The 15,337-nt window shown below is 43.8% G+C and overlaps 1 protein-coding gene across 1 annotated transcript; it reads left to right on the top strand.

The window, feature by feature from the left end:
- The first annotated feature begins 1,573 nt into the window (after positions 1-1,573).
- On the top strand, positions 1,574-14,283 carry Tis11 (Tis11 zinc finger protein). Its single transcript, XM_065487294.1, has 2 exons — positions 1,574-1,870; positions 11,539-14,283. Exons 1-2 carry the CDS (start codon positions 1,811-1,813, stop codon positions 12,502-12,504), a joined length of 1,026 nt encoding a protein of 341 aa, XP_065343366.1. The 5' UTR covers positions 1,574-1,810; the 3' UTR covers positions 12,505-14,283.
- The last annotated feature ends 1,054 nt before the right edge of the window (positions 14,284-15,337 follow it).

The raw sequence follows: 15,337 nt of genomic DNA, 5'->3' as shown, positions 1-15,337 counted from the left end.
GTCTGCAACCTGCTTGAGCTCTGTGTTCAGCGGTGCGCAGTAGCAATCAGGCGCACGTTCCAAGTTTGGCTGAGCACTAGCGCCCTCTGATCATTTTCAGAAGTGGCTAATATGTATCAGATGAGCTAAACTTGACAGGCTTTTAGAGCGTATATTCATACATATTGGTTTTTATATGTGCGCCATCAAAATAGCAAGATTCGCATTGATTGAGATTTGTTTCAAATAATATTTAAACGCGTTTTTAAGCACATTAACTTGTTAAAGTAGGTAACAACGATATTAACCGATAAACTAAAAAAATTAAATAAATAAAAATTAGTAAAAAGAATTTTAGGTGGCAACTTATTTGGCACTTTCAAAAGTCTCAGTCATTCCCCCCTCTCCCTCAAACTTATGAAAAGTCGATGTCAAAAATTAAAATGATGAAATTTAAGTCTAACTCTGCGTAATAGCGGCGTCAAAAGTTTCAACGAAATAATATATCCTTCTATTAGTAGATGCTTCTCATCATCTATCGCGCGATTTTACGATTTTAATTCTCGTGAAATGAGATACCATTTCTTTAGATGGTGCACATCTTGAATCATGCCTCATTTTTTCTTTTTTTAACGTTTCACAAAATTGTAATGTCGGTCTGCAGGAATTCACTACCTTAAATACCAAATAAGAAACTTTGTTATTGTGTACTTCAGAGAACTTAAGAAATTAAATATCTTTAACATAACAAGATTCGGTTGACATGATCTACAGTGAAAATGATCGAAGCCCACAATTTATCGTCATTAACTATCAAATTATCTTTGTTGCAGTTCATTAATCTAAATAGAGGGTATTATTCATACAGCTAAATCCCGGAAGTATCGTGTTTTCAATGCTTATAAACTTAATGATATAGTTGAAGCTAAAATTGACCTAGGTATCGTAGTATATTTTTTAAAGAAAAGTGGCTGCAAAGTTAGCATGCTTTTCAAATTTCGAGGACTGTCTCTTAATTCTATTACACAAAAAAGGGCTTCCCCAGAAAGTGTATTCCCCGTTGGGTAGGTGTCGATGATATGAATCGAAATCTGTCAAGAAAATTTGCCAACTGCTGTAAATTTTGGGAGAAATTTAAATGTTTACTTAGCATGGCAACATCCTGTTTTATCTATTGCACATTTTAGAACAAATTTTTGCTTACTGAAGTCATCAATTTCAATTGTTGCCATGTATTGTGCAATATTATATACAAATTAAAGATTGTTGCGCACACATCCATTAATGACGTAGGTAAGGAGCGATTTTGTGGAGAAAATACGCAACCAGACAGTTTAATTTCATCGTCTGGGAGAATTGCCGGCGGCCAGTTGCATGAGCCATCCAGACCCAGACGTCAATCGGCGAATCCATCGGCAAATAATTTTGAAAGCTGTGACAACCAGCTGAATCAGTCGAGAGCTGGGGTTCTCGCATCAGTCAGTCTCCTTGTTTAAAGTCCCCTCTGGCGGCACACTCGGCCATCAACGAGCAGCCCCACTCCGATCCTCTCTCCCTCCGGCGCAGCACAGCGGCGAAGGCTCGGCCGAGCACCGACTGAAGTTCTCGCAAACACGATCATCAGTACCTAACCGGTTGGCAGGCGCACGACACCAACCACAAAGCTCCCGACGTCGACGACAGATAGACCTTCACGGTGGTGGTGTGTCGAGTTTGACGAGCGGTTTGACAGATTCGAGTGCACCCTGGAACTACCCTTTGTCTTCCTACGAGTGGGTGAGAGAAGCTTTTCGCACCCGATTGGTCGTCGTGTGAATTTCCTCCATTTATTATGTCAACTGCTGTGATGAATGCCTCGGCGAACTACGATTTTGGAGACATGCTCTTCAAGGTAGGTGTCGATTTGGTTCATTTTTATTTTTGAAAACAAATCCAGATTGGAAAGGGAGGAGCGATTGAAGTAGGCCTGTGTGCCGGCTGGTGAGAGCGCGCCCAGAATGAGGAGCAAAGAGAGAGTTAGTGTTAGTCAGGTGGGAAAGTCTGTTCCATCCTTGGGCCGAATATATTATCACCCGACTGACAGCCAGAGGATAAGACACTTTTTAAGCTCTCCAAAAATTGCTAAGGAAACTTGCAAGACTTCCAACTCGGAAGCTTAAAACAAGCGGGTTACAATAGCTTGGAACTTGAAAAATTTGCTCGTAATTTTGCTAGAATTTCTCGCATTATTAGAATTTGAACAAATGCCCCATCACTCACCTTTTTCCCTTCTGGAATTTGACCAATTCGTAACTTTCGGCCTTAAAAATTACAACAATTTCGGTCTGGGGGAGCTCAACATGCTATTTCGTCCTGCCCTTTACACATTTTTTGAGGTCTTTGCAACTGAATGTCATACTAGCATAGTGTAAAATAAATTTCGGGCTGAAATTAGTGAAATTGTGAGGTGCCAACAAAGGGTCGGAATTTCTGGCTTCCAAACATTGTGGAGCGTGTAACAGGTGGGCGCCGCCAAAACCCGGCACTTTGGACGACACTTTGCCGCGTTTCGGAAGATTCGAAACTCTAGTCCAGTGATGGGCGGTATCGAGATAATTATTAGCGAATTCCGAGATGAAACCTTGGACCGCGCTGCAAACACTTTCCTCGTGCGTTTTCTCGACGCCAACTTTCACGGGGATTGGCGTGAATTCGAGCCATTCGAACGGGGAATTCCGATGCGAAATTGCGTGCATTTCTTTTCACAAACTCTGCGAATTCCCACATCCTCCCTTCTTTGCACTCGTTTGCTGCAAGTACGTGCATATTTAAAATTCACTCTTTACAAGCGATGGGAAGAAGTTTCGAACGGCACGATTAAATCGCGAAGTGCTTTCGCAGCTGCAGCCCTTTCAAGAGCGAAACCGCGAAAAGCGCGCGCATTATGCTCGCAAGTTTTCGCAGTCGAGTGCCGGTGCAACAATGGCCGTGCAACAATGGACCACATCCTGCAGCCGCGCGAGTGGTTATCAGTCAAGGTTGCCCTCGATGTTGTTCCACATTGTCTCACGGAGCGCGAGTTAGTTCGTTCTCGAAGGAGAGGAATTATTATTTTTGCTGTCCAAAGAGAGTAAGAAAGAAAGAAAGGGCCATTCTTTTCTTCTGCACGTGTCCGGCAGGACCAGTTGTGCGGCCAAGGGTGGCAAGTCGCCAGGGGTGGGTTAGGTCGCTGACTACAGCTGCACTCCTTCTTTTCCCTTTCCTTCTTGTGACCGGTGCACAAAGCGAGTGTTATTGTTCCCCTGACCTGGGTTAACACGGCAGGAGAGGCAGCCGCGCGGACGCGCTTTGCTGCTTTTATTACTCTCCTCTCGTTCTCCTCGGCCCGAGATTTTTCACTCATTTTCCGCCGCCCACGCCCTCGACGCCAACGAGCGGCGGCGGCGGCTCGTTCCATTCATTAACTCGGACCAGTAATGAGAACACGTGGGCCCAGCCGTCCGTATTATTGGTACGCTTGAGTAGTCGACTTATCGCGGCGGCGGCTGGCGTATTGCAACTTGCGACAATTTGTTTCAAAATGCAGTGATTAGCTTGCACTTTCAGTCTCTTGAAAGGCTCAAAAGCGTGTACGAGTTTGTCAGTATTTGACAATGTCGTGATTGGAGAGTCTCGACTTGATTGATGAATTGTGTTTCAAATAAAGAGAAAATGTGTGTTTTAAAAGATTTCCCAAGACAGAATTTTTTTCTGGAAGCGTTACATGGTTCTTTTTTAATGTAACAATTACCAGAGTTAAAACAATATCCATTTAAATACTTTTTTCTTCTTGAGGCTGCTCCATATAAGTTTTACATTCGTCACTCGCGATTTTTCTCTAGCTATCGTTTAGAAAATCATTAAGTTAAAATTTTATTCTTGAAGTATTTGCTGCAAAGTTCTTAATTTAAAATAAAATATTTTTGATTTTTAAATTCTCATAAGGGTAGAAATATCAAGAGTTGAGAGAAAAGGCGCTGACTCGCCTCACTATCAGTAAAAGCAAGCATGGCGCACCGTCTGCGCACTTCATTACTTTTTATCACACTTTTACAGCGCTCAATTCCACACGGGCGCTTCATATTCCAATTTATCTTGACGTTGAAAATGTGTACGTGGACAGACAGGAGTTTTCCATTTATGCGCTGAAATGCAAATGAACAACAAGTATCGTGATTATCATTTTCGCTAATTAAAAGAATGCAATTGAACCTGGCGCGGCGTGCACATGTTCGGACGCAGGAAATGAGCCGTGCGCACGCAAAAGGAACGATAATCACGTCTTCCTGATCACCTTTCTGAGAAAAGAAGCGAGAAGGTCGCTTGGATTCGCGGCAATTTGCATAACTCTCATTTTCCTCTTTCTTAAACGAAGGCGTCAAGGCCTGCCAAAAGATCCCCAATTTTGGGCATCGCTCATATGCATTAAGTCTCTCGGCTGGCTGCTGGAGCTGGAGAGAAATTCACGACTGGATGCGGAGAAAAGAAAACACAAAATCGCCGCGGGCAATGACGCACGTTCTTCCTTTTCAGGGAAAACCGTATTTAACGTGGTCGAGCGCGATTTTCCTTTCGATTGCGACGCGAAATGGAAAGTGAAAGAGTATATAATAATCAGCGGAGCGGTGCATTGTGCGTGTTGCTTGTTATTACGCGCGCTTGGTCGTTTCTGCGCGAGAAAGGAGAAACGTGGAATAAATCTCTGCTTTCGTCACAGCCAGATGGTCAGATTCACTTTCTTGCAAGGAGAAAAATACTCTCTTCTAAACTATCAGCACCGGAATGCTGTTTTTCTCCTATTCGAACGGACATTTTTCTCTCTCCTTTCAACTCGGCGTCGTGACCACATGACTGACTGACTGACTGACTTATGGTGTAATTATTTAATGGAATAACCGCGACAGAATTAATAAAATTAATCACCGCGCGACTCTCGTGACACACATTACGCAACACTGCTTGCTCGCTTGCTTGGCTGCAGCGCATGATTAATAACAATAAATATAAGCAAGCGGTGGTATGCAAATGTGTGCGGCTGCTGGAGAATATTAATTTCATTGTGCGTCGGACGAGTGCTTTTGACCGCAAAAGTTGCTGCCAATCGCGACCCACAGCTTTTTCCACCGCTTCAGACAGTTGAGACGTTATACCTCTTGGGAAGATTGTGTTCTGACTTCACTAAAAAGGCTAGTTTTTCGCTCGAAAGAGGCCAAGGATGCTTCAACATAATTGAAGTTCAACTTATTCTGAATTTCATGGTTGATAGAGCGAACGAATAAGAGAACAACAATGATTTTGATTCTCAGAGAACAAGAAGTAGTCTTGAAAAAGATGCGGTGTTTTTTTATGCTCTCGGAATTGGATTTTTTTTTACAATTTTGTAATCCATAGTGAGTCAGAGACTCTAAACTATTTGGAACAGCCATATTGCACCGCATAGTAGCCGAAATTTCAAGTTTGATTAATTTGAAGTGGACTTTATCTCATTTTCAATGATATAATTCAAAGAACAATTGAAGCATTGATTAAAATATTAAATCTTCATTAGGCTTTAACTACAAATTTGACGGCTTAAAATCGGCTAGATCTTTTTTACCCTGGCCTTGCCCTTGAGGGAACCGACACTCGATACCTTAAGCCTGACTGGCTTATGAAACAATAGCGATTGCCGGCGTTATCAGAGAATTTTCATGAGCAAACCGCCGCGTGTCCCTTTCTCTGCGTCTTCTTTCCTGCCGGTGAAGTGAAGAAGGCTGCTTTCCAACCAGGATGTGTGGTGCGTCTCCGTCTCTCTCTTTCTCATGTGAACAGCACGCTAACACATTTACAAACATACATTCGCTCGCTTATCCTGCTCGACGGTTACGCAGGACGCGGCGTGGGCGATTAGCGGAACCGCGTCGGAGAAATTAGATTTCGCTTTTCCTTTTGCAGCGGCAGTCGAGAGAGCAAGCGGCAGAGCGCGCCGTCAGCGAGATTACCCTCGGAAAGATTAACTTTCTGCAAACAGAACAAGCCCTGTGTAAATATTTTTTAGGAGAATTATCTCCGTCAAAGGACCGAGCTGTCAAAATAAACATGACGATTGTCATCAGCTGCTTTGGAATGATATCCTGATTGACTGGATTTAAAGTGCTATTTGGTCCCATTTCTATCAGTTTTGAGATGCTTGTACCGTTCTCAGGGCCAGTCACTGTTTGGATTAGGGGAAAAGTAGCGTAATTTTATTTTTTCTTTATTCTAATGGACTTGACGGATCAAGTGTCTTTGCTCTCCGAATTTCGTATCGTTTTTACTATGAAATGTAGAATATACAATTCATTATTTTACTCATGAGAGCTATTCCAACCACAAGTTTTCATTTCCTTCCACAAATTTAATCAATTTAAAAAATTATATCTATATTTCCGCTTTTATGAAAATCTAAATTAATTGTCTGCCAAAAGGATTTGTACCCAGTCTATAAACAAAAGATAACCGTGGCCATTTGTCAAACGATGTTTTATCGTTTTCGACCAAATTTTTGTCCACTTTTGGCACGTGCACCATTCGCTCACTCACTGCATGCAATTCCGCCAGCAGCCCAGCAGCAAAAACCGATCCGTGTATTGGATGATTTTGCAAATAGCGGCGTAATTGCGGTGATGATGGACGTTCAAGGCCCCGCCGCCGGCTCGCTCTGCTGCATCCTGAATTCGCATTTTTTCGCTTTCAATCAATACCCTGCCAACAGCACTCGCAGCAGTGTACGCACAAGTGTACATACATGTGTAAAGTGCACATACAGGGCGGAGGATAAGTGCTTGCTCACGTCGCTAGCGCATCGGTGGCTCTGTTTGCAATTGCGCCATGCCCATCATCGTTATTAGCACATGAAGCAATTGCACTCGCGCTCACTCTATTTGCAGCGCAAAGCAAAACACACGTCTCAGCCGAGTCAATGTGCGTGATACGCAACCAGCACTCTACTCGAAAGCCCCAGTGTGAAGTGATAAATTGCAAAAAAAACTCTATTATCAAAGAGAGGAGGAAAATGGAAATCTTTATTTAATTGGGAATAGAAACTCGCTCACAGTCCGGAAAGTCATAGTATTTTTAATTAAGCATGATCCAACTTTACTGCAGCCGTGTTTGATCATTTTTTGCATATCTCATGTTTTAATTGATAGTACCAAGTTCAACTCTTGAGCCCTTGATAATCTATAGTTGAATTTTCTGCAACACGATGAAGATGATTCAGGAGATAAAAGCTATGTCGTTTTAAAATCAAATGTGCTGATATGACGCGGTACCTAGATGATATTATCACTTCATCAAGCTAGGGATCAACCACATATAAGCTGTTTTGTGCTCTTCTGTGATAAAAGCACTCTTCCACAAGCCTCCTAAAATATTTCAACACCCGAAATTTTCCCATCTACAGTCGACAAAAAGGTTCGGAGTAGTATCACGCGTCCTTTTCAAGCTTTAATTGTTACCCGCCTCGATATTTTTCATTTACTAACATCTCGGCCGCAAATAGGAGCAAAGTGCATTCTGGAAAATGAACCCGCTAAAAACGAGCACGAGATAGATCTCGCTCGCGGCGGGAGGACAAATATTTTTTCGGAGCAAACACTGCCAGCCTGATCCAGGGGGCTGTTTGCTCGTCATTAGCGCGACTATTTTCACGGTCAGGTCTGCCTATGTGCACCCACCTTATCAGGAAGACGAGCGTACGGCAGGGCTGCCCAAGGTTGCGTTTGCCTGATTTACTATCGCGCTTGCTGCACACGCGGAAACCGGCATTACCTACGCACACATGCACAAAGCAGGGGTTCGCCGCCGCCGCTGCTGCTGCAGCGAAAAACAAGTCAAATTTATATCAAAATGCGCTCGAACTTGTTTGTCTTGCTTGCACAAACAGTTTGCACGTACTTAGAGCTAATTTTCGTGCTGTCGCTTTGTATTTGAGCTGAGAGCAGTGGCTTGTGGGGGTTTCACGGACGGCCTGCAGCAATTCAAACCATTTCAACATTCATTTACGATGTCTATGTTGTGTCTTCAAAGTCACTTCCAGGCTCGAACATAGACACTTAGTGGTATCTTGAGATAATAGACGAGCTTTTGTTTCAAAATTTCCCTTTTTTCGTGAAGCAGAGCAAACCACTCACGAAATTAGCGATTTTCTGCCGGCCATTTCAAGACCATCAATTTTCCCGTCGTCCTGTAAAGGTCATTTTTCGCTGCCAGCCATATTGGATTTCGGCTTTTCGTGTTTTCAGCTGTCCGTTCGGGGCTTTTTGAATGAAAAATGACCGGCAGTGGCGCCTGACAAGGCTGCAAATCGTGCCGGAATATGGCTACGCTAGCGAGCGGAGTGAAAGAGCAAAAAAGATTCGATTCCGCAGAGCGCGTTGTTTTTCAACCGACTCTGCACCATTGGCGAGGATTTCGATTTCAGCCGTGAGAGCAAAACATTTTAATACAATCTAGACCGGAACATGGGGGGTTTCTTCGCTGCCATTATCAGTAGTAATTTCCTTTTATTCACCCGATTCGATAAGCAGGGATATTTTCTCCGTCGAGGCTCAAAACGTTTCCAGAATCGTTTTCTAGAGCTTCTGAAGGAAGTAGAAAATTTTCCATAGTTAGGCAAACGGCAATTCTAGTCTATAAATCGAGAGGCCAGCAGGTCCGATAGCCGGTTCCAGAAGAAACTTTGCAGCAAACAACACGCATAATTGCGATGAGGCGGCAGAACGAGGAAAGATGCAACGTGTGCGCACCGGCGTGCAAGCTTGCAGAATACGCGATAACTTTTTATTTTAATTACTCCCATCCGTCGTCGTTCCCAGCCGGCGGGGAAAAAACAAAACGTAATCACGTAAATAAATCATAATTGACGGCGAGATTCTGAAGCCAGCGCAGCGAGCGAGCGGCGGATTAGCGCTGAAACCGGCATGAACAGAGTGGATAGGTGTGTGTCTGTAGGTGACCTTCACGCCTAGTGAAAGTTGATAGGCAGGTATATACATACGCAGAGTGAGCCGGTGTAGATTGTGGGCTTTTTAGCCGCCGCTGCTGGTTCCGGGTGCCTGCCTTACGCCACTCGATGCATTGCGCCGCGAATCACGACTCGTACGTGCGCTGCTTATGGTAGCGTGAAACGCAGCGGCATTTAATTATCTCCAAGAATAAAAGCCGTTTATCAACGCTGGCTGCCCCTCTGTTTGTCTTCGGGGGCACTAGCGAGAGAGGAAAAAACGAGCGGTTCTGCCGCTTGCCCGAGATTTGTAAGCAAAAAAGTGCAGAAAAATGAGTCACTTGTGCTGACTAATTAACAGCGTGGCTATTTCGATGCGGGTAAATTTTGGATTAGTCATAAAAGTAATTACGAGCTGCCTCACGTCTGACACTGGACATGCTTTAAATTAAAAATTCGCCGCATATTTATACAATGGAAGCTATCTGACGCGTCCAAAAAATGCACAAGAGGATGCAATGTATTTGAATACCGTGATTAGCATTTTGTTTCTTCCAATTGCAGTGCCGAGGTCACGGTTTAAGGCACTCCCTGTTTCTAATTTCCATTAGCATTGTCACTTTCGAAAATTTCCTCAATTAATCTCAATTTACGGCCGACGCATCCTCGTATCCCGGGCGCAAGGGCCGTTTCTCGTATTAAACCGTCATTAGAGGTATTATAATCCCACCAGAGTGTTGGTGCTGGGTCCACCACCAAATGCGGCGGCTGATTAAATATTCAAGGCCCTGAACGAAAAAGTGTCGCCCGACCCGCCGGTTGTTTTCCCCGCTCGTGATCCGAGTGACCCTTCTGACAGGAAACTTAATTGAAAGAAAGCGGGCATTGTTGTGCTCGGCAATAATTGGAAAAAGGCTTTCTCCTTCACGTGGCAACACCGCACTCGCACTCGCGCTCGCCCACGGAATAGTGATGAGCACGCTCGATCTCTCGTTCTTTCGCCGCGCGCAAATTTGCGCGTCCACCTGCGCGGGGACCACCTCTGCCCTGACTCCCGACCGGCCACCGGTTGGTTTTCATATTCTTGCTATAATAGCCCTGTCGTTTTATTACTCTGGCCAACCCGACGGAGAAGGAAGCGTTGGCAGCAAAAAGCAGTCCGCTCGCTCGCTCAGTGACCAGCAAAACGAGCCGGTTGTTCGCTTTGGCGGACGCGCGCGGCCCCGAATGCAATTTCACTTCCTATTTCAATCGACAAAAAGCACCGAATGTAACGTAAAAGCAACACGTGCTACCTGGCCCGCTGGTGTCGTTTCCCCTTTAGCTTCACAGAAATCGATGGCCGATTCGCGTGAAGGAACTCCCCCGTTCTATAATAATGGGTAAAAAATGATACGTGGGAAACGTGCTTTGATTTTATAGTTTCATTAAAACCTTTTACGAAGCAATCTAAAAAACGTCAATCAATCAGACCGTCTACAGTTACCATCTGTTACTGTTATCTGTCGCTAATTAACCCTTAGTTCCACTACTCAATTAATTCAGTCTTTAATAGAGCCCGCGGTCTGTAATTGTCACTCTTCTGAAACAAGGCTGCATGTTGCTCACTCCCGGCCTTTCATAGGTGACTCATTGGTGCTCGTATCAGTTTTCCTGGTGAAGAATTGTTTGTTTCTGGGAGAAAATCCAAGCGTGGTGTCAGCTTATCAGCATGCACGTTGTCGGGCAGGCAGCCGGGCGGGCGGCGATGATGAAATTAGCAGCGGCGTCACGTGCGAAGCGCCGGGGTGCGGCCAGCATGCAGTGAGCCGATTTCTTTCTCTCGCTTTAATTCGCTGCCTGCTATTTTCGTGAAGCGCAATTCGTCTCGATAAGATGCGAAAGCGATTATTCTTCTGAAGAGAAAATTTTTTCCTCTTAATTTGCCGCTGCCGCTCTCGAGTTATCTCCATCACCTTATCAGTCAAGGGTTCGATTAAACAACCGAATTCTGTTTAGCAAATAAACGAGAGATGCCACTTTTAGGCCGTGCGATGCTCGCTTCCTCAAGTTGGCTCACAATGCTGGTCTGTGTTGTTTGCTTTGTGAAGCGTCCCACAGGAAGGAGTAGCCTTTTCGCACAAGTGTGTGACCTTAACTGCCTAAGGGAGTTTGACCTAGAGCAATCATAAATCATAAAACGCGTAACGCGTGGGCTAAGAGAAAACGCTTGCGAGTAAAATTTGAGCTAGATTTTTCAGTGGAAAATTAAGCGTAACGGCCTTTGTTTGCTTCAAAAAGGTTTTATGAGTTTATGATGTATGCAGTGTATAGAATTGACGACAAAAAGTCCGTTAAAGTAAGATTTAATAGGCCCTGTTATAAGTACAGAGTAATGAAAAGAAAGGTTAGTTTCTTCAAAATTTTTCACCCGTGTTGAATAGAAGGCGATTTCACCGGAATTTGTGGGCTGCTAAGAGAAATTCCCATAAAAAGCTTTAATCTCTCGCTCTCTCAAAAATTTGATTTAATTTACCATTTTTGTTGATTTAACTATGAGCAATTGGCTGATGATTTGTCCTCGTGTTTGTTCACAGAACGGAAACAACGTGATGGCGCACAACCTCCTCAAAGTGACCTTTGAGCTGGACAACCGTGCGGTGGGCAGTCCCATCCACACGCAGCACCACCACTCCAGCAACGGCCACCAGCCGTTGAGCAGACGCAACTCGACGCCTCCGCAACGCAGCATGGCTGCGTGCGTCGTCCCACCCGCTAGTCCGTCAATCACGATCGAGTCAATGGGCAGCGCCCACCACAGCAGCAGCCACATCGCCCTGCAGCAGGTGCAGCACCAGCTGAACGGCCACCGCAAGTTGGACCGGTGCCACAGCGAGCCGGTGGACAAAAGCGTGGTAGCGTGCACGTCACCTACCAACGTCAACACCAGCCGCTACAAGACGGAGCTGTGCAGACCCTTCGAGGAGAGCGGCTCGTGCAAATACGGTGACAAGTGTCAGTTCGCGCACGGAGCCCACGAGCTGCGCAATCTGGCGCGCCACCCCAAGTACAAGACGGACCTGTGCCGCACGTTCCACACCAGCGGCTTCTGTCCGTACGGGCCGCGCTGCCACTTCATCCACAACGCCGAGGAGGCACGCGTGCGCAACGCCGCCGCCGCACCCGCCAGCATGGCGGCCGCCATGATGGGCCGCTCCAAGCCCATGCCCCTCGGCGGCTCGGCGTTCAGTCTGCACGGCGGCTCGCAGGGTGAGTCGCCCTCCCCTCCGTGCTCGTTGTCCGAGTCGCCCACCTCCAGTCTGACCAGCATCTTCTCTGAGTCGGATCTGATGTTCCCGTCGACGCCCTACACGCCGGTCGCCACCCCTAAGTCCAACGTCTTTTCGTTCGGGCCCGAGTTCACCGCCACGCTGCTGCAGATGAACGCCGCCGCAAACGCCGCCAACGGCGCCGTCGACGACATGAACGGCAACACCCCACCGCCGTCCCCGCTCGAGCGCCTGCCCGTGTTCAACCAGCTGAGCAGGGTGCCTGCTCTGTGAGCCCCCATCGTCCTTTAAGCACCCTGCAGCAACCTGCCAAGCCATCCCCTTTCACTGACGGTTTTACGCGCAGTTGCTTTAGTTGTCTCACTGCTAAAAATTTAGTAGCTCAACGGTTGACATTCGATTAGTTTTACCCCCGCGAAATTCATTGTAATACAATTAAGGCAATTTTATTTATTACAAGCGCACTTGCAAGTGAACTTTTAAACGTGATTGATGATACTGAACTTATCTGCCGCTGCTTTATTTTAGTTTTTCCCCCGCGTCATGAAACAAACACCGCTTTGTTTAACCAGTAGAATGTAGTGCCCCCCTCTCACTTTACGGTCAAATTTATATGAACTATAGAGCTATGGAATAGCGACCGACCCCTCACAACAATGGCCATGTTTTTATATCATGTATATAGATTATTGATTAAAAAATTATAGCGAACTACCACTACCATTTTACATGGAAAGATGAATGGGACCAAAATCGGAAATTGGGATTCCATTGTTTAGTTTCTTACCATCATGGTGTCAACTGCCATGACTTATAATTACGATTGAGTGTGTTTTTATAAAAAAAAAGTGAATAGTAAAAAGGATTCGATTTAGTCAGTTGCGAGTGGAAATCAAGAAAAAAATCAGCAAGCTTACGTGTATATTTATTTTATAAAATGGATATAAATGGACTACTCGTGAAAGACGTATGAAACCGAAGAAAGATTATCGAGGTTGTACTCTCGATAGATGATATATTTGAAACTTATGATTTAACTCTCTTCTCAATTTGAAAAAGATATATACAAACATGAAGTAAAAAAAAAATGAAAGAATATAATGAGTAAATAAACATCGTGTGAAGCAATAATTATATTTCTTTTCTTTTTTAATGCATTTTTTTCTAGCTTCAATTGTCATTTCTTTCGCACGAGGCTCGGACGCCTCTCGTTCAGCTTTCGTTACCCTTCAAGAACTAACCACAGCCTTTGTATATATATTCGCAACGAGCTCTATTTGAAACGAGACGTTGACATAAATTATTCCCTTTCACACTTTTCTAAAAAAAAGGATATTGATACTTTTGAAATACAAAAGAACTGAAATTTAAATGTATTGATCAATGATTTACTCTTCTTGATTAATGAATTGTGTCGTAAGAAAAAGTGTATTTATAGAATGATTATAATAACTTATTATTTATGATTTAAAAATTAGATATTTATCTCCGTTCTAATTATTTTATTTTGTAAAAAAATTAAACACTGAATATTATTTTTTTCGCGAATGTCGTTTTGTTTGCTTGGCTTCCAACAAAATCACGATAACACAGACCTTCCGACGTCTTGGTTGATTGATTGAACTATTTATTCTTAGCTCCATATAAATAGAATAAATTTGGGAAAAATAATCAAGTGATAATTGCGCTTCATGTTATTATTATATGGCCTTATATAATGATAATATAGATGTAGATATAGTCATAATATTTATTTTCTTCCCTAACACGTTCACACGACAACTCAAAAATATAAAAAAGCAAAAAATAAAAGCGATTGATGTGTATGGGTTATTTTTGTATGAAAACAAGCATGAGATTGGTCCTTATACGTATAAGTATGAATCGATTGATTTTTTTAATGTCACTTTCTCATTACCAGCAATATGATTTATGTTTTACATGACGTGAAAGAAATTGGTTTGCAAAATTATTGATTTGTGTGCTTCATTATGTATGAGGAAATAATATTCTGATGAAATAAAATGATTTCTAGTGTTTATAAAAATAAAACTAACGTTTTTCTATTTCTAATCATAATCCCTGTCATGAAAAAAGGAACACTGAAAATATTGAGAAAGCAAGAATGTGGTCAGTTGAAATGCCTAATTGGGAGAGGTTCAGCACCAATAAAAGTTAAATTGAAACGAAAAAATGCTTTTTAAGAAGCACCTTGGGTCACATCAGCAGCGAAACTTCATACATCAACAGGCATGAAACGATTTTTAAATTAAGGAGCTCTAAAACTTTCCTGTTCGTCGCGCGCAGATTTCTCTCTCATCACCACAGACGGACGACGACTCTCGGCGGTCGCCTTCAAATGCGTGAAAAGTCGAGGAGGCGCCCTGTGTGCCACCAGGATTTCACTTCTGTGATTCCTGCTTCATTAAAGTCGCATCAGCAGCTCGCAGAGGTGCATCTTTCACTTCGAGAGAGTTGTAATCAAATTACATGATCGCAAGAAGTGCGTGCGTGCAGTCGTTCATGTCTCCTGCAGCGATTTCCGCCGAAGCAAAAAATTGCAAAAACTTGCTTTCGTTTTTTTATTGCTGACTAGATGTAATAAAACGGCAGAGATGCCGTCTAGCTTTAAGCTGGTTCAAATAGTCGAGAGCATTTTTTCACAGCGTCCTTTCATTTTTGTTTCGCCTTGAGCGCAATAATACATTACACGCTCATCCCAGGCGTATTCTGTAACACACGCTTCGATTAAGTGGATCAAACAAACCTTTGCGTCGAATTCCTCGCTTTAGTCCCAAGTCGCCTCATCGTTACATCCTCGCTCGGATGTTATAAAATGCAAGTTCATGTTGCAAGTGCACGTGATTGTGAGGCAATGCTGCTCCCACTTGTAATGCTAATTATGCCGCCCATGTGTGTAATTTTGCGAAAAAGTCTTAAAAGCTCGCCATTGTGTTCGTGGACAAAAAGAGGCGTTGCTCAGTATAACTCTAATCTTGACACCTGTGCTCAAAATTATAAAATCACAATTTTACATGGGGGGTGTGAAAAAATGCTGCAGGGAAATTAAAGTTAGTGAGAAACGAGAACTCTCTTGATTTATTGA

The sequence above is a fragment of the Cloeon dipterum genome, chromosome 4 (assembly GCF_949628265.1).
Source record: "Cloeon dipterum chromosome 4, ieCloDipt1.1, whole genome shotgun sequence".
NCBI lineage: Eukaryota > Metazoa > Arthropoda > Insecta > Ephemeroptera > Baetidae > Cloeon > Cloeon dipterum.
The sequence above is the reverse complement of the archived record's forward strand: the minus strand, read 5'-3'. Positions and strand labels throughout refer to the sequence as shown.